General features: G+C 44.0%; 1 protein-coding gene across 2 annotated transcripts in view; it reads right to left on the bottom strand.

Moving 5' to 3' along the window:
• Positions 1 to 1498: 1498 nt before the first annotated feature.
• The window catches only part of kif13ba (kinesin family member 13Ba), a 38977-nt gene continuing 20973 nt past the window's right edge, over positions 1499 to 19502 (bottom strand). Inside the window, exons 10-39 of one of the 2 annotated variants that reach the window (XM_084015714.1) lie at positions 18408 to 18520; positions 17925 to 18036; positions 17579 to 17791; positions 17385 to 17495; positions 17107 to 17241; positions 16637 to 16767; positions 16411 to 16497; positions 15957 to 16147; positions 15574 to 15853; positions 15293 to 15455; positions 14949 to 15104; positions 14564 to 14713; positions 13957 to 14082; positions 13201 to 13374; positions 12879 to 13036; positions 12646 to 12778; positions 12375 to 12530; positions 12159 to 12258; positions 11858 to 11984; positions 11667 to 11722; positions 11455 to 11579; positions 11085 to 11360; positions 10841 to 10993; positions 10574 to 10651; positions 10427 to 10474; positions 10033 to 10189; positions 9137 to 9267; positions 8863 to 8922; positions 7401 to 7989; positions 1499 to 7191 (exon numbers count right to left, since the gene is read on the bottom strand). In XM_084015714.1, coding sequence (XP_083871840.1) covers positions 6986 to 7191; positions 7401 to 7989; positions 8863 to 8922; positions 9137 to 9267; positions 10033 to 10189; positions 10427 to 10474; positions 10574 to 10651; positions 10841 to 10993; positions 11085 to 11360; positions 11455 to 11579; positions 11667 to 11722; positions 11858 to 11984; positions 12159 to 12258; positions 12375 to 12530; positions 12646 to 12778; positions 12879 to 13036; positions 13201 to 13374; positions 13957 to 14082; positions 14564 to 14713; positions 14949 to 15104; positions 15293 to 15455; positions 15574 to 15853; positions 15957 to 16147; positions 16411 to 16497; positions 16637 to 16767; positions 17107 to 17241; positions 17385 to 17495; positions 17579 to 17791; positions 17925 to 18036; positions 18408 to 18520 — 4695 coding nt within the window. In that variant the 3' untranslated portion in view covers positions 1499 to 6985. The remainder of the gene's footprint in view (positions 7192 to 7400; positions 7990 to 8862; positions 8923 to 9136; positions 9268 to 10032; positions 10190 to 10426; positions 10475 to 10573; positions 10652 to 10840; positions 10994 to 11084; positions 11361 to 11454; positions 11580 to 11666; positions 11723 to 11857; positions 11985 to 12158; positions 12259 to 12374; positions 12531 to 12645; positions 12779 to 12878; positions 13037 to 13200; positions 13375 to 13956; positions 14083 to 14563; positions 14714 to 14948; positions 15105 to 15292; positions 15456 to 15573; positions 15854 to 15956; positions 16148 to 16410; positions 16498 to 16636; positions 16768 to 17106; positions 17242 to 17384; positions 17496 to 17578; positions 17792 to 17924; positions 18037 to 18407; positions 18521 to 19502) is intronic. The other variant, XM_084015715.1, reaches the window with a different exon arrangement.

Genomic DNA, 19502 nt, shown 5'->3' with positions numbered 1-19502 from the left:
AAGCTTCATCGGGACCACGTGGGTGTGGTTTGATCACATTTGACCCAGCGTGCAAATATCGCTAAACGCTATTTGATGCCTCCAAATGTTCAATTCAATAAACAACTTTATTGCCATGTCACCTACTTAGAGCAGACAGAAAAACACAGGTATGTGAAATTACTAAAACTATGAAACCAAAGTTCATTCTAAACCATTTAAAGGTGCCATATTATACTGTTTTTCATCAATTCCACACAGCTGTCAGAGGTCCAACAACACTGTATTTGATATGCATTGCCCCAAACCCATCTGTGGTCCTGAATTTCAGCTGTCTAAAAGTTGCTCAAATGAGCTCTGTGGAGCTCTCCTGAGAACAGGCCGTTTCTGTGCCTGCACCTTTAAATGCTAATGAGCTCCGTCTGTCATCGCCTACTTCGAGAGCCACGAAGACGATGCCGCTTATGCTTGCAGTAGCATGCGCCAATATTTATGGTGGATGTATCGCTATGGCTCGCCTATGTGGCTCAGGTGAAGTTGCTGGGTCCCGTATGGTTGGGACAGATCCTTTTACGAGGGTCAGTGTTGAGGCAAAGCCAGCTTTGTACTGACCCTCGTTACCGAAGCGGTCCGATGTGAAGTGGTTAGCACACGCATACAAGCTAACACGAACCGTAGCCGGCACACTGTCATTAAAAATGAAACGCAACCACCGTCTCTTCTGTTCTTCTGTAGCTGGGACAGAATAGAAGCACTTATGTTGATTTGTACAACCAACAACAGAGCAATCTGCGTGTCAAGCTCTGAGCGACAACATTGTCAAACAATACTGGCTCACCGCAGGACACACCGAACTTCACCTCGGTGATGAACGCCCCCCTTTCAGGTTATCTCCTATGATCGCGCAGAAGAGTTCAGCTGATGCAAAGGACTCCCTCTTTTCTTAATGACGGGAGCTGAATCTGAACAGCCTGTAGGAGTGCCGTTGTACCAGTGGGTGGGCTGCAGAGACCATGCGTTGAGTTGACAGGCTCAGGGAGGACCAGTTTATAGGTGTAGAGACCAGAGAAAACCCGTTTTTCATAATATGGGACCTTTAAAAAGTCTTAAAAATGTTAATTTTAAGATGAATTTTCAGGAGCTTTTGAATGCATCACACAGTCTTTGGTGGATGGAGTTTCAATATTATGACAAGGTGCTGAGCTTGGAAATGGATAAATCTCCATGACAACCGAGTTAACTTCATCCTCTTAACTTCAACCTGATAAAAGAATAAAAGAAAAAGTGGGCCGACCATGAGTTGGGTTTGTTTTGTTACAAAGTTAATTTGTAAGTCAATTAAGACGTTTTAGAGGTTTGTTTTGAGGAATGCAGTTACCTCACCTCATTATGAAATGTGTTATAATTCTCACCAATGTGCACAGAAAACACAAGCAAACATCAGTTACCACTTACGTTTAAATGTGTCAGCTTTCTCGTAACAACACATTTATTTGGTGTGGTACAAATAAAAAACAAATACTCTTTTAAGTGTCCTTTTTATTTTTTCTTACCAGATTACTGTTCAGACGATTAAAAAAAAAGAATTATAAATGTATTATAATACATGTTTATTCTTTGGATTGCAGCATGGAATTACATAAAACAATTAAATTAATCAAAACCCAAACTTGTGCTCAGATTTGTCTTTTTATAAGTCTTAATATGCTCATATATAATATATATACATACATACATAGACCACTCCAATGGTGCACTCACACACAAATGACACATCAAGGCAAACCCGCGCCACAGAATCAACAGTAGCAACAAAACAATTGATAATGTAGTTGGGATGATATAGTAATACTGTTGACCAGGCGGAGGCCGAGTTGAGCCCACGTCTGATTATTTAAACAGCTGAACGTGTGAAAGGTTCCAGGGACAGGAGGGGCTTCACTGCAGGAGGAAACTCAAACTCCCTGACTTAGCAAGCACCAAGCCCTCTCCTCAAGCTCCGATTAGCCTTCCATTATTACACAGCTCAGTTAAATATGGCTGCTGGTACCTAGGAAATCTTTAATGCAACATTGCGTTGATACCAACTGCCTTTAAAAAATGCACCGAGACAAAAAGTTCTAACTGAATTTTTCCTGTTGAAATAATCGATCTTTGCAAAAACAAACAAAAACACAACCTGCAACAAGTCTGCATTGCATCCCCCGACAGCCATGTATTGCTCGTTTGTGTGGTTTATTGTAATATTTAAGAACACACAGTTATTGAACTGGATGCAGCCAGCAGTGAAGCAGGTTACAACTCCTTTGTCAGCTAAAAGGCCTCAGGGAAGAAGTTGGCAGAAAACACTCTGGGCAGGCGAGAAAGAGGTAGTAAAAAAAAACGGTGAACACTCGCTACCAAGGCAGGAAAAGATGTTGTAGTGCCTGGCAAATATAAAAATCAACTACTTTTCTGCAGGTAAATTATTTTCTTTTAAAAACAGAGCGTCCCCTTAGATCTGGTAGCGTATTGACCCCAGGTAGGCAGGAGCTGTCAGGCATGCTGCTATAGGGCAGTGGTGGGTTGTTGATTCACCGATTTTTAATTTTTTAATGCCGGTATATAAAATTCCCTGTGTGGACATCAGGCCCCTCCAGCAAGGCAGTAATACTAGATGTTAATCGAAATCCCTTTGATGTGTTTAAAACCTGACAGCAGCTGACCTACCTCACAAGATAAAGTTACTGTCTTTTATAAATAGTCAACCAGAATGGTTTTTATATGTCTTTTTTGGAATGATCCTGTTAAACAATATCACAGTGCTAAAGTTTTAAAGTACAGCAGTGATGCGTTTAGTTAGAGAGCTGGGATTGTTCCTGCTAAAAAACCAGTCTGGCTCCAGGTTGAAGGCCACGTTGAGGCAGGGGACACGTTGCTCCAGACCGGTCATCCCACAGAGCGACAGGAAACACGCCAGGAAGTGAATGCGACAAAGATATGCAAACAAATTAAGAGCAAAAAGAAGCATTTAAGACAAGAAAATAAAGAATAAAAACAGTTAACAAAAAAAAAAAAAAAAAAAACTGGGGATGAAGATTTATACGGATCAATATGAATATGCTTGGACACAAATTGCATCAATAAAAATGGAACTGAATGCGTTTCGTATGGTTGATACAGCAATAACACTTGTGGCTTTGCTCTAATCTCTATAGTGGCAGACACGGAGACCACTGAAATAAACTTACAACATTAAATCCATTCTGAGCAAAACGGTCATTACGAACGCTAGTTTTCTCTTTTTAAAGTTCCTTATTGAAATGGCTTTTCTATCTAATGTCAGCGTCACAATCTCACAAAGTTATGCATAAGTGATGCTGCCAACTGAAAAGACACTCGGAAAAAGACAGGTTTCAGTTGTAACCAAGTCGCTAATCACCACCATGTTTGAGCTTAGCTCCGTCGTCGTGTAAAATAATAACTTCCAATAGTCGTGTTTTGTCGTGAAAGTTGAGCGGTAAGATCATGTTTCTTCCTACAAATATGAGAAATTAACCCTCCATTTCCCTCTGGAGACTTTTGTGCAAATGATGTCGTTGATATGAAAACAGTGTGTGGAAAGATACATAGTCACATGGGTTGTGAGGCACAAGAACATAAAAGGGACATCCAGAAGCCTGAAGTGATCTTGAACCCCGATAACAGAGCCCTGAGCCGAGACCAGGACGGGAAGTACACCAGCCGCACAGACGGGAACTTTAAACTTATCGAGAGAGCAGGGAGGTTTGTTGCTCTGAGCTTAATCCTAAATATAATATAACTAAAGAGGCAGCTGGTGGTCACTTCCCATCTTGGCAAGAACTCATAGACGCAACTGAATCCCAGCCTGGTCCACCCAACATTCACACACAAACACACACACATAGAATAAAACACCAAAACTCTTTTCTCCCTTCCTTCATTACCACAAAACTGTTATGAACCACAATATTATAAACCTACAAACCACTTCACAACTTGCCAACCAAAAACATACCAAGACAGCCACCTACAGTAACCAACTAACCAGGACTCCGGGGTCCCGGGCTTTAAGGCCAGATAATAAATACACAGAAAATAACTCGGCTACGGCGATATATCGTCTCCTCGTCTCGTACTTTAACTTTCAACTCCTCGCAACCTACTCCAACAATGCAACGCCAACAATACACTTCCTCGTCCTCACCCAGGAAATACTTCAGCCTTTTACTCACACATCATTTTCAAGGCTCACGTGTCAAAGTGCCTCATTTTTAGGAATTGTACTGCTTCAAATTTAAAATATATTGGCGACTGAACCAAAGCACTCACTTTAGTTTCTCCATCTGGGATTAAAAAAACAACAACAACAACAACAAACTAGTGAGTTCCAATCTAGATTACAGTAAGAGATACAGAGTGTCAGACAACTGATCCATTTACAGGTAGATTTACAATGCTAATAGCAGCAATTTTCATGTGATCATTTGTGCAATAATTATTAAAATAAAAAAGGCGTTTATCAATTTTCATGCGATAAATGCATGTGTACAGGCATTTAAATATAAATAGTAAATTCAGGCCTCGTGAATTAAGAAGACGCATGATATATATATTTATATATTAAAAAAAAAGAGGAAAGGAGCAACATATTGCATCCATAAACATGATGATAGTGTTTGGGCATACTGAGTGCGTTAACATGCACGTAGTACTCCAGATAATGTATTCATATGGATGCATCATCGCGTCAGAAATCTGTATGGACTCCTTAGTATACATGAATAGACTGAATGTCAGGTTTATCCTCATCAGGATATAAACTTAGAAAATCTGCTGCAAGTAAATGAGACGTGGTACTACAGTAACCACATGATGATGATGAAATATTACTTTTGCATCATCAAATCAACATGCCTATTGCTCACTTGGTGAGACAGTTCCGACCACTTAATTCATGGAAGTATTGGGCCCTCGTGTATATTCTGTCAACATTCATCATGAAATGTTGGTGTACATAACGTCTGACACACTTGTGCCGTGGCTTGCTGCTTATGCTTTTCCACAAACAATAACTGTTAGATGTAGCGGTCCTCTGGAATGTGATGTTCAATAAAAAACGAATTTAAAAATAAAAAAGCCCAAAGTCTGCCGCATCATCTTGCATTTTCTTCAGCAGACGTGCCAGGAATGTTCAGTCACTCAGGACTGCTTTCCTGTTTAATACTTCCCCAAAAACGTACAGCGTGTTCTCCCAGTTTTTGTCAGTCATTAAGAAATAGAAATCATTTTAAAAACAGATCAAATGCATAGAAGCAAATCAATTCTCTTCCCAAGCGTGAAATACCCAGCAGAGCTTCTGCGTGTCCATCTCACGTCCTTTTCCTCAGCACATACACATGCCTATCCCCACCAACAACACCAGAGACCTACAGCACCCCCTGGTGTCCAAATATCAGAACACACAGACAGAGAATATACTCCTGTTTCAGGTCATCAATAACCATTTTCACATTACTCGTTGGTTCGAGGACTCCCTTCACGCTCCTCTCCCTCTCTGTCTCGCTGCACCACGCCCACAGACACGTTCTGCTGACATACAGATGCTTCTAATCCAACGTCTCCAGTGCAAAATCGACTTTTAAAGCCTCCCAGTACAAACAACTTGCTCCCATAGTGGCTTTGTCCAACAAAAGGACACAACTTTTCCTGCTTTACACATATATTCAACGACGACACAGCTACGACAATATGAATTGTTTCTGCAAACAGGGCAACACTGTACAACATTTACACACACACATACACACACACACACACCCCTCCTTCCCCCTCTGCAGTCCCTGAGATCACCTCACACTTAGCACAAGGCATTCTCTTAAACACAAACACAGTTAACAGAAATTAAATATAGACAAAAACAAACGCAAACCAAGCCATGGTGAAGGCACATTCTGGGAGGATCCATCTTCAAAAGAAAAGAAAGGGAGTCCAGGAGGAGACGAGTCTCAAACAATGAGTCAAAGTGTCAGTCTCTAGACGCAGAGAGCTCAGCGGAGTGGCAGCACAGGGTTCAGAGACACACGGCCTCAGGTCTACCAAGCAGAGACATCATATCCAGGGATGCAAACACACAGCATGACACACCGGTTTGAGTACGTCATGAGGACCCCAAATATAATAAAATCCACTCCTGTTCCCTCATTCGCAGAGGACACGAAACTCATTGTGGTGAGATGTGAGCGGAGGATGAAAAATGCTAAAGAAACACCAAAGGAAAATTCAATATGCTCAATTTAGTGCTCTCAGCTTGAAAAATGTGGTTGTAAATCAGAACAGCCATCCGGTATCTTTTGATCGTTTCTCATAGCTATGACTACTAATGATCATCATGATGAATGGTGGGTAGAAGAAAAAGTGGCAAATCATAATAGCCGGCATCCAAGGGGAAAGGGTGAAGGCTTTTCATTCTGGAAGTGATTTGTCTGCACTCTTAAAATATATTCCCAGTGAACTGGAATCAAAATGTTCTCCTGCCTACAATGTGACCAGTTTGCATCCCTGTATATCAGCTCAGAAAGCACCTCTGAGGTAAATCATCCACTCTGCGACGTTTCATCTACACCCCTGCAGAGCTCCGACACCCCAAACCTAAAGGAGTTAGTCTGCACTGACTTCCATTCACTCTCAGCAGTCTTCCCACTGACCGACGTTCATTTAGCATTCTCTTCCCACGTGATAAATAGTCCTTCCACGGACTTCTATATACTCTGCATAGTCTTTCTTCAATTTGTTCTGAATTGTCTCTTCATTGTCTTTATTCTACTTCCATCCATTGCTTGGATGTGAATGGATGTAGTGAGTGTAGGGTAGGCAGTATGTAAGTTCTGATGTTTGAGCCTGTTGCATAGCTGAGGGGAGGAAGAGAGAAGGAGGAGGAGGAAGAGGAGGAGAAGGAGGCCTATGGGGAGTTCATCTCTCCCATCCAGGTCCTACTTTCCCTGTTTCAACTGCTCCAGGACTTGCGGTTCTCCCCCCGCCGGGCAACAATGGCTTCTCCTCGCAAGACAGGGACGTGGGCGGGGGCAGGGAAGTCCCCCGTGCGCCGGCTGGTCCGATCGCGGCAGGACAGCCGGTCCGGTCGAACCAACACCCCATAACCCGGTTTACAGTGGAAATACCGATGACCTCCGACTGAACCGTCATTTTTACCTGGAGGGAGAAAAAAAAAAAAGGCCTGTCAGCTGCACCCATCAAAGGCAGTATATTAACAAGGGAGCCTATCATGGTTCAACTGAACTGACCATTCAGAAATTATTTGTGACTATTACAAAACCACAGTTTAGTCTAGTAAGGTTATCTTGCTCTTTTTTGTGTATTTGCATAATTTGCGTGAAGTGACCCCTTAATGGTGTACCTACCTACAGGGGTGTCCAGCTCCACCCCCACCCACACTCCCTCAGCAAACTGCGTCACTCCCATGTAGCGCACGATCCCGGCCTTATTGCTTCCTACTGTAACATATGCCCCTTCTGACAGCCAATCCGGCAGTACGTCGTCATGGCTACGCTCTTCATCGTCCACAAAGATCTCCAGCCTCTCAAAGCCTCCTCCTCCTCCTCCTCCTGAGTTGACCTGCTTGTGTTCAGAGAAGGAGTTTTCTGCGGTCCCGTTGTTATGGTTGGCTGAGCTGTGGGAAGCGGGTGGAGCGACGGCAGCCATCTTGGTGCCACACTGAGGAGGAGAGGTTACATCATTGTTCCTGTCAGCGCCCTGCTGCTGGGGATTTGTGGGTAACGTTGTCTCGGCAGCCAGGAGGGAGGAAGACGAGGAGGAGGGTTGGAGGACGTCAGACAGGGTAACTGTAGAAACACTACTGGAGAAGTAGCCGCTTGATGACTGGCTGAGGGGGCTGAGGGGGGTGATGTCATGCGGGTCATGCACAGGAAGAGGAGGGACTTCTGGGAACTCTGCCCGTCTGTCTTTGGCTGGGTGCCGTAGGATAGCGGTCTACAGGAAACCCAACGGTTGCCACAGGAACAGAGGGACAGACGAGAACATGCAAGGCAAAACAGCAAAACAATAATCATCAATAATAATCAACTTCCACAAAAATGTTACAGTCACCCTTCGGACCAATCAGGGTCTCTGCAGCATGAAAATATTGACATGTTCACAGTACAGTACAACAGACCAAAAAACGCTTTCACCCTTTTGGCTAATGAGTAAATGAAAAGGTTTTAGGAACACATGTACATTATGTTTCTGCAAACTGTGGAAGCAGAACTGGAAGTTAAAGGGCTACACCAACAATTTGACCGATGAAGACGTGTTTACTGCATGGCATGCTGTGCACTACCCAGCATAGGAAAGGCTTTAGGGGAGCTGAAATCTAATCCTGTCAAATTGATGTCATCGGGGTTACTTGGTTTATCTCTGCTGTAACAGAAAGTATGTGGGGGCGTAGAGTTTAAATGACGTGGGTATTTTCCAGAGAGCTGCTGGCTGCATTGTTAGAAGTGTAGGATCCAGTTGTTCTGGAGCTTGGCCCACACTATGGACTAAAATACAGGATTATCTCAGCCTCTGCTGCTTCACCATCTCTGTCAGGCCCCCAATATTTATGGGGTGACCCCAGATTGAAATTGGGTTCAATGTTGTGCAGCTTGAATATGACTGCGTCTTGTACGATTGATGATAACTGGCGTGTTTATCCACAGCCCAATTATTTGATCAAATTACAAATACACAAAAACAAAATTTTTTGTAATGTTGTGGCACAAACCAAAACCCATATTGATCAAGCCCAACTATCAAAGAAAACACACACAATCTGAGCTAGTGACGAGAGATCAAACAGAAAGTTGGACTTGGTAATCTCACCGTGTCAGCCTTGACTCGATTGTCGTCCCCTCCTGATGTCATGATGCGAGGGACATGCTGCTGAGTAACACCAAACAAGGTCATGACATGACAACACATGTATGCATCCCTGTACACTCGCCTTGCTGCCAGAGCAGAAAATGTAGTAGTCCAACTAGTCTAGCATTATTTACTACTTAAATTTCTAATCTAACTTTAAAAATTTAAATTTAAAATCGATCCCACCACCCAGCTCCACCATCCCCCAGTTGACGACTTGGGCTACTCTACTGACCTGCTGGTTTTGTGGCGAAGGTCTCAGCTCCTTCTTTTCGTCCCGTGCTGGAAACAGTGACTTGAGCAGTTTGGGCATCTGAGGAACCAGCGCCTTAACTGAAAGATAAGAGGCAGCAAGTCCTGAACGACCTGGGGGAGGGGGTGAGGAGGAGGCAGAGGAGAGGAAAGAGGCCAGGAAAAAGGAGCAGGTGTGGGAGGTAGAGGAGGTGTGGAAGATTAAGACAGAAAGTTGAAAGCGGGTCCAGGAAATGGCAAAAAAAATCCCAACACAGTGATAGACTGACAGAAGAAGACATCAGCTGGCCATTACGTGATAAAAAAACAACAAACAAAACAAACTTATCGCTAGAAACAGAAATTACTGCAAAAAAATATGAATTCTGTTCATTTTGTGAACAGAATTAATCTAAAGCACGCCACAGTAACATGACTTCTGACAGGGACAAGACATCACTATGAGACAGAAATATTCAGATTGATCAGAGCAATTGATTACAATGAAAAGCATTGAAATGAATATGAAGTAAGAAGCGAAAGAATGTCAAAGCACTACAGTAGACATAGATAGAAAGATATCAGAAATGAATGTAAGCAATACCAAAACAAGCAGGAGGGAAGAGGCACATTCATTTACACATCACTTCTGCTGGGAAGAAAGGGAACAGAACGGAGACCCAGCATTTTGTAATGTGAACAGACACACATGGGATTGTGTGTGTGATCAAACTGAGATTAGCAAATAGCAGGAATGGATGAACCCGTTTGAAAAGAAGAGGGATGGAAGAACGGGTATGAGGGTAAGAGCTGGGAGGATGGGGGAAAATGTGACAAAGAATGTATGGTAGAGAAGAGAAGAGAGTAGAGGTAGAGGGGGTAAAGGGAGGAGGTTTTTACCTTGCTCTGGTTCCTGGTTCTGTGGCGGTGACATGCCGAAGGGAGTAGGGGTTGAGGAAGGGGAGGTGGAGTAGGTGGAAGGGGAAGAGGCGGGCCGGGGGAGGGTGCGGTAAAACTGAGAAGGCATGAAGATATCCTGCTGACTCTCCCATCGACCCTGAGAAACAGAAAGATCACAGGACATTGGTGTCTGAATAATGTAATATAACATCAAAGCTACCAGATGTCAACGCTACATATGAACAGATGGTTACATGACATGCTGACGTTTCTACATTTCCTGCTTTAAACACTAACTTCCACTGGATCCCCCAATATTGGAACTTATCATTTTGGCCAGCTGTTGTTGAGAACAGTCGACATGTAGAGGCAAGAAGCAAAAAGTGTGTGTTACCTTATCATCCAGGCAGGTTGTGGACAGGTCCTGTCTACTTCCAGACAACTGAGGACGGATGGACAAAGGGGGAGAGGAATTCCATTAAAGTGTACTATATTTCATCGTCTTGCAGTGCATTATGATGGGGTGGTATTTGTGTTTTACCCTGTTGACAGAAGGAGAGCTAATGCTTCTTCTGTTGCTCTTCCCTCTGCTTGTCAGTTGCTCCTTCACTGCCACCTCCTATAACAGCACATTTCCACATATTAGAAAGTACCCTATTAAATTGTTGAAGTGAAAAAAAAAATCAAATCAAATCACAACTTGGATATTTCATATTTTAAAAAGCCATGTATCTTCTTGCCTGCCGTGTGTTAAAACACGGTGTGGGTTAAACTGACTGCATGTCTATCCATCAGTTTCTTCCCCTACCTGTCTGAGTCTATCCAGAGTCAGGATGTTCTCCAGACTGAGTACACTGCGGAGGTATTTCTCAATTGCGGCCTCGTCATCAGCTGACTGGCTGTTGTGTGCACTGGCAGCGAGGTTGGCCAGCATCTCCCTGTCCTCTGAACCAGGGGCGTCCTGAAGGGACAAAACATAAAAGATTTGAGTTTAATAATTTAGCCTGATGAAAGTTCCTTAGGGGAAACACAAACTTGTCCCTTGGCCTTACCCCGGGGATGTTGGAGACCACATCGAAAGTGACCCCACAGCCAGGTATGGTGCTGCGGGTGGACATCCTTTTGAGAAAGTTGTGTGCAAATCCCTGGCGGCCCGGGTTAACGTTGACGCAGATCCTCTTTCTGAGGACCAACTGCATGTCGGCAGGGTGGCTGAGCTGAACCACCACTCGAATGGTCAGGTATACCCGCTGCTCTGGCCACGCTCCCCCACGACTGAGCTGGGGACACTCGTGGACAGTAGAGTCCCATGATGCCTCTGCTTTCACCTGCAGGGTCAACAAACACAATGAGTGAATGACGCCGTTTCCCAAATCGACTCCAGGAATTCCTCAGAAAAATATGCAGGTGCATCATCCTCACCTCTCCATCGTAGTGTTTGACGATCTGTAGGTCAAAGTAGTCGTCTTCATCCTCTCCACTCAAGGTGGCGTCCCAACCTCCAGCCTCGGGAACCTCAAACTGGTCTTGAGAGCTGAGGTCATCAGCTGGCACAACCAATAGAAAACATTGTAAATCAGCCAGCGAGTAGAAAAACATGTTAGCATAAATTATTGAGCAAACAAGTGGCATACGTTTGAGGTTCAGGAAGAGGACAGGAATATGATTCTCCATGCCTGGCAGGGGAACCCTGTGAACAAATACGGGGTACACACCGGGATCAACATATATACTCATCAGAACTTACAGAAGTTGAAGGATGCAATCATGGGGAAATATTAAATACATACAATCAGAGACAAGTGCATCCTGCCATGTGTCTTACCATTCAGCAGGAGCTCCAGGAATGCCGCTTCCAGCAGAGGGCACCATGACAGCGTTTCTTTCCTCTGTCAGAGTCAAGCGCCACTCCAGCAGCTGGGCCTCCCTCTCTGTGTCATCCTCTGTCTTTTCTGTGTACACAACAACGTTCAAACAATTACCACTTCCTACACCGCCGAAACCACCAAAATGTAACTCGCCTGAAACTGAGCATGCCTACAAGCTGTAGACCACAACAAAGCAAAGAGGCAGTTTTACAGATTTATTAATGTGTATGTTTTTATGAATGTTTGTATAATGGTTACCTGCTTTGCTGACGAGGCTCTGCAGATGCTGGTCGAGGTATTCCTGTCTCTTGGTAAGAGCAGCTAACCATTGCCGCCGCAAACGTTCCAGGTCTCTTTCCTATACAACAAACCAGTCAGTTAATCAACCTGCACTGTGGTTTACTTGTGAGTCAAGTTAAGACTTATTAATAGAGGCAAACAGATTGTAGACAGGGCTGCATTCAACTGATTTACCTGATAACTGTCCATCTCATCTCCTTCCTGGTCTGCTGTGGTGTTTCTCATCTCCACACAACCAACTGACACTGCAAGCAGTATTTCTGCTATCAGAGGCATGGTGCCTGAGTCCTGAACTGAACGCACGTCCACCTGGATTCGCCTCGACTGACCCTGGAGATAAGGAGGAGGATCAAGGAGTTCAGAAAATATTTAAAAGTTGGCAACGTTGGCTCGTTCCCCCTGCTGTGACCTGCTTGACTGTGGTTGTGTTAGGCCTTATTCCTACCTGCCGAAGCTGGAAGATTCCCCCAGTCCGCACATCTCTAGCAGGAACCACTTCCACTGGGACAAAGTCTCCGTTCTCGTTTATCTCCAGGATTTGAATCCACAGCTCCAGGCGACGCGTTACCTCACTCCACCTAAAAAAACAAACATTATCAGCACATCTGGGCAACAACAGCGCAATGGATTTTCACCAGTTTCTGGAAATTAAAGAGTCAAGAGTGACTATGTGTCTACCGGTCCCGTAGTGTGCGTGTCTTGGCTTGGATGATGCTGAGGTCCCACAGGGCCGGGTTTCTTCCTGCATCAGCCTGTCTGTGTCCATATACCTCAATGGCAACTGCCCCTTCAGTCAGGTACTCGATGAAATCTTCAGTTACTGACACTGCCACCTCCTGCAGGACAAACAAAAAATAATTCAGTGTTATACCAACAACTTACCACTGACCCCTCCCTCTCCTCCCACCTTTTATATATATAGGGTATATTTGCTTTCAAACTCCCTATGTGTCAGTTTAACACAGTTATTGTTGTCTGCCTTCTCCATCCCCGGCTTCACCTTGCAGCTGTCAAACACCACCATGCAGTGTGGGTCCTTGGTGCTGGGCGACGAGGATGATGGGTCCACTTCAGGAGCCACGATGATGGGCTCAGGCTGGTCCCAGAATGAATACTGGCAGAAGACAAAGTTGGACAGGTACTGGGGAAGACCGGTGGCCTGCAGGATCTTTATCTGTGGAGGAAACACAGGTCAAATGTAATTTAACTACTTAACAACACACACTACAAAATGATCATAAAGCTGAATCAAAACCTACTGCGGGACTGTTTTACGACACTATTCGTTTTAACTAGGTTTACCTCATAAACTGGGTGTATACTGAGAATGAATCAGAATCAGAAACATTTATTGCAAGAAGGATTTTACACCAACAAGCAATTTGTCTCGTCTAGGTGTCTAAGGTGCATACATTGAGGACAATAACAATAAACAAACAATAACAGTGACTATAATATATAGTATATACAATATAAACAGACATAACATGAGGGATGATTGATAAATAGAGATGAAAGAGCTGTACATGAATGTGCAAAATATAAAAAATAGAAGATTGTTAAGAGTTATAAAGCAATGGGTTTGAGTGCAAGTGTCAGTTGGGGTGGGGGAGGTTTTGGTACCGATGGACCGCAGCCTCCTGCCAGAGGTAAACTCAGGGTGATAAAACAAAGGTCCTGGAATTATTTTAAACTACTGTCTGACCCAGGCATCAATACTGGAGATAATGTACTTCTCTGTGATGATTTGCCTTACCATGCAGACCAGTTTGCGATCCTGGACTTCACTATCTTGGTTGTTGTCGGGGTCATCTCCTCCAGCCATGTTGTCCTCCAATCCGCCTCCAACCCTCACCACCTCCACATGAAGACGCCCAGCCACCTGACCACCGGAGAGGGGAAAAAATAAAAACAACTTTACCCCAACAATACCTAGAAAATGTGTCTATAAATGTAAGTTTGTCTACTGCAAATGTATTCATCCACTATTTGGAATTGTATTTTGAACATCCAGCTGACATGAATCTTTTTTTACAACCTGTCTTGTGTTTGCCTATCGCACTGTAGCATTCTAGAAACATGATTATCATCCGAATATCATGTGACCTTTGCCTCTGATGGTCATGATGACCCAGGAATTAAAAGCCAAAGTCACTCTGAATGGGTGTCACAGAGACTACTAAAACATGTAAAATCTCAATAGAAGTAACTACTGAAATTTAGAAACTGCAAAAGAAACTTAATTGAAGAAATTCTATTGTAGTCTCGCTGCCAAGGTCTGATTCTGTATTGATTCACTTTTGGGGGCAAGAATAGGAGATTCAGGAATTAAATCGCTAACCAGCAATTCAGTGACTACCTACCTCCCCCTTCTGGTTGATAATGGGAACAGCATATTGCATCTTGACATCATAAAAGAGACAGGAAAGGAAGACGTTTGCAACACCGATCAGACTGTGATTTTCCTGCTCGTCAAAGAATGGGTCTGCTCGACGGAAATATGAGCGCATCACCTAATGGAAAAAGGGAAAACATGGAATACAACACTGTAATGCAAGTTTTAACCACAAGTAGGACTCAACATTGCTCAGTGTTTATGATTCCATAAGCTGACCAAAGGCTATGTCCTCATTTCTCATGACATAGTCGCTAACTGTGTTCGTCCTTGTATCGCTCTGCTTATTAGTGCTGTCCTTTTGACCTGGCAGGGATATTGGAAGTCTTCACACGGCAACTTTGTCAACTCACAGGGTTGTCATGGTGATGGAGGTGGTAGTCCTGCCACTCTTGGTAGAGCTCTCTCATGTCAACGAGTCGGTTCTCTGTCTTCTCCAGACTCCAGATCTGTTTCCCTCGACACCGACGTCGAACCTGAATGGCTGGTTCGCTGAGCACCGCATCCCTCTACACACACACACACACACACACACACACACACACACACACACACACACACACACACACAAATGTATTTTGAGAATTGTCTGTGCTAAAAATAGATGAAGGGAAATCTGTGCATGTGTGAGTGTCTACATGCTTGTGTATGTGTGTGTGTGTGTGTGTGTGTATGTGTGTGTGTGTGTGTGTGAGACCTTGCGGTTTGCGTTGAGGTTGTCTGATGGGATTTGCAGAGTGACTCTGTACTCTGTGTGTCGCTCCAGCTCCTCGGAGATGAAACAGGCTTCTTGCACCAGGAGGTTTGCTCGCACTATCTGCTCCCTCAACCGCCGCAGACTCCTAACCAACACCACCTCCCTGAAGGAGCAGTGAAGAAGGGGGACAGAGCCAAGTAGGAGGGAATACGACAAGGAGGTGTTAAGCTCCAACGGAATAAACATTAAAAAAAATTCTAATTCAGTGTGTGCAATCTAACCTGTCCTCATTCCACTGCCTGAGTCTGCTCTGAGCGCTGGTTGAATGACTCATCCCTCCCATACTGAGTCTTTCCAGGCTGCGGTAGTGAGACTGCTGTCCTGGACCTTGCTGGCCAGTTGCAGGCACTCCAGAGGGGCCAGCAGACAGACGGTCCGGGTTCAGCTTCTTGCGGAGCTGCTGGAGTTCCTGCTCGTACATTTGTCTCTGACGCTCCAGAGCAGAGCGCTTCTCCTCTTCATGTTGCCTCTCCAGAGACTGCAGGACTGCTTGCATGGGGTCTGACAGGAAAAAACAGAGGAGTCAGGAAACACAGGAGACAAAAGGTACTAATGCTCCATCAATGCAGAATATAGATATTCAGTTCCCTTAATGCCTCCTTACCATTATTGCCGAGGGCCTTCATCATGACCTCTGTCTGGGCAAACTCATACGAGAAGCTGACTTCACTGGACACCTCGCTGGCTGTGTCACCATCTGCATCCAGCTGCTCACTGCTGCCACTGTTCTTCATCAAGCCACCCTCACCGTCTTCGTCCTCAGCTCCCCGCGAGCGCCGTTTAGGCAGGTTGATCCTGTAGGCAGGATGTCCGGTGAATTGACCATTATACTTGGTATCAGTTGGTAAAGTAAAAATCTAAATCCATCCAACTAACCAACCAACATTCATCCAACAAAACACCAGTTCATCAAAAACAAACCAACAAACCACCCAAAACCCAACCAACCAAAACAAAACCAAGAAAAATAAATAGCCATGCACAAACCAACCAACTAACCAAAAACATACCAAATCCAAACAATACAACCAACCTTTGAGGAATATTTTCTCAATTACCTGAAGAAGTGGTTGTTTCCCCAGAAGATTCGGTCACCATGGTGAAGCTGCAGAGCACTTGTCACTGGAGAACCATTAACACATGTCCTATAACACAACAAAGACAGCAATGACATCACTGTTCAAAACTGTCTCCAGTGGTAAAAGAACCTCAGCTGTAGGTGCTTGCTCTCTAGCTTTCCTCCCTCATAAACGCTACATTTTGGGGTATGTGATGTTTCCTTACCGAGCATTGCGGTGAGGGCTGAGGATGACTGCACTATCCGCCGTTATGTCGATGACACAGTGCTCTGCCTGGATACCCATGCCGCACAGCTGTATGTCCTGAGAGTCTGCCGAGCCCACCTTTGTGTGTTCCTGAGACATAACATAAGCAACCACAGCTTATATATACAGTATATGCCTTTATCTGATCAGTCCATCAACAGAACCATGATTATTCTTTCTTGAAAGTGGTTTTGTGCTTTCAAACTTTATATAATTGGTGTGAATCCGGTGTTGATTCTTCCCACACTGCTTTCCACAATCACCCACTGTTATATCAGATAACAACGGCAAACAACTGTAAGGTCAGTTTCTATAACCCAAATAGTGTTCATCTGTGTCAAACAACAACATTCTAGTGATACTTTAGTAAAAAGGGAGAATAAGTAGCATAAAGGCATGAAGCATGATGAGGAAAGTGAGGGTGTGTACCTTCAGATAGTACACCAGCAGTTCATTTAGGGCAGGATCGGCATTAAGGTTGACAAGAAAACTCTTATCATCACCAACTTTAATCCCTGAAGACTGGAGAGAAATACCCAGACTCTCTAATTGCTTCTGGCGCTCCTACAAAACAGACAGGCACAAAGATCACATTCACACAGTGTATAATCCAAAATCTGAGAGTTTTACCAAATGGAGTGATTATGTATTATAGGTCAATATGTGTGGTTTAATTACGATATATTCACAACTCTTGTGTGTCTTACCTGTGCAACCTCCTCAGTTTTGCGAAGCTTCTCCTCCCATGTGATGGTCATCTCTTGAATCAACTTTTCTGACTCTTCCAGACGGTCTTTCAGCTCAGGAGCCTTCAAAGACTGGGGGAAAAAATAAAATAAAAAATAAACTGCAGATAAGACTACTGGACAAGCTGATTTCTAAGATTTCCTAGATATAATACCTCTGCCTGAGTCAGCTGTACTCGTAGTTTCTCTACTTCCTCTCGGAGTTCCCTGATGATACGAGCATTGGGGTCTTCGTTTACAACAGCATGGTTAACAATGCTCTTTGCTCGGTCTGCATAGCGCAGCGTCGATAGCGTCTCCTCGTAGTTGTCGGCTGATGGGCTCACAGTTGCAACCATTGCTGTGCGGCTGTTGCCTCCCAGACAGTCCTGGAGAAAGGCAAAGATTTAAGAAGACAGGAAAGAAGGAGATAGACACAGAGACAAATTATGAGAAAATAAAGAATATGCACTGGATAGTCACACAAGAGGTCTCTGGCCAACATATGTATCATGTATGTACCTTCAGCAGCCACGTCAGAACAGAGTCTCTGTAAGGAACAAACTTGTTCTTGTTCTTGGCTGTTCCCTGTTCAGCTAGCGCCGAGATCACCAGGCCCAGTGTAGTGAGAGACCTGACAAACACACATACACACTCAGTGCCTTTCATTCATTTCATGTATCTGTTCAATAGTTGATATAACTATGTCCTTGTGTGTTGGGTGAACTTAACATCAACTGTACTTCAAGGGTTTTTCCACAAAAAAAAAAAGTAGTTTTAAACGTAGGATTAGAACGTAGGATGTTTTCCTTCACATTTACAGCTATGAGTGCAAATGACAAAATTAGTCTAAAGAGACATATGACAACAATTTGTGGTTAGAAAGAAAAAAATGTCTTGGGAAAGAAAGTAACATTACCAGGGGGAAAACATCTGTAAGTCAATTTAGGGTGCATAAACAGCCTGATGGGGAAAACACCCATTCATGAGTTTGCTTTTGCTTACTTGTTGATGTTGCTTCCTTCCTTGAGTCGTTCCCCTGCTGCTCCAGTCTTTGCTGCTCGCTCACTTCCAGCCAAGTCTACCAGACTCAACTTACTCACCTTCTCCCCGCTCGTCTACAAAGAAAGAGAGAAAGAGACACACAAACAAAGACTGATTAACATCACATTCCCTACAGTGTATTTAGCTGTTAAACTGGCAACTTGCATGTTTTTTTAATTCAACATTAATGCTCCTTTGCTTTTCACTGTCACAAAAAGTTCAATACATCAACATTTTTGTCCAAAATAGACAGTTTGCGATTTGCTTTGGTGGATAATTCTGCCCAGACCATTTGAATACACAACTGGCAGATAAGATAAGTTAATATTTTCCTCAATGAATCACACAACAAGCTCAAGAATGATTCTTAATAACCTAAGGAATCATTTTTTCACAACAATAACTGCAGTCATAAATGCCCCCGTCAGACACTCGTGGCAGAAGACCTCACACAGTGACCTTGCAGCATGACATGGTTTGATTACTATTTCTGTTGAGTCAACTGCAAAATGCGACCGACTTTTGTTTCTCCTTACTCTGATAATTCAGGCCAGACGGCGGTTTGGTACATCCGCCTAAGCTCTGCCACAACTCTGATGGCTCATTACCAAGGAGGCACAACACCAAGGCAATCCCTGCTCAGGTTTTCAGCAGCTTTCAAATGAGCATTACTTTGATTTGTCAGCTTGACAGCAACCCAGAAATAAACAAGGTGTTTGGCTCCATCAGAAAGCTCCCCAATTTCCTCTTGCTTGGCTGCTGCTTTTTCCCCACCCATGTTCAGAGGACCTTCTCTATGCTTTCCCTGATTCTACCAACCAGGCGATGCCACAGTGCTCTGATAGACTGTGGTTTCTCATCTTTCAGTCTTTCGCTGACAGGTTCCTTCAGTTTCTTCTCACCGGCTGTTAAAAGGTGTGGATATCATGTTGCCATTCATACTGGCATATATCCACTCCCCGGCCAAGCGTGACAGCTGACAAGGCTGAACGTTAACACCTGATCTTCACCTGCCTGCTGCACAGTGAACGCAGCACAGTACAGCAGTTCTCTGTC

The sequence above is a fragment of the Eutrigla gurnardus genome (assembly GCF_963514095.1).
Source record: "Eutrigla gurnardus genome assembly, chromosome: 1".
NCBI classification, from domain to species: domain Eukaryota; kingdom Metazoa; phylum Chordata; class Actinopteri; order Perciformes; family Triglidae; genus Eutrigla; species Eutrigla gurnardus.
This window is presented reverse-complemented; position numbering and strand designations above follow the sequence as displayed.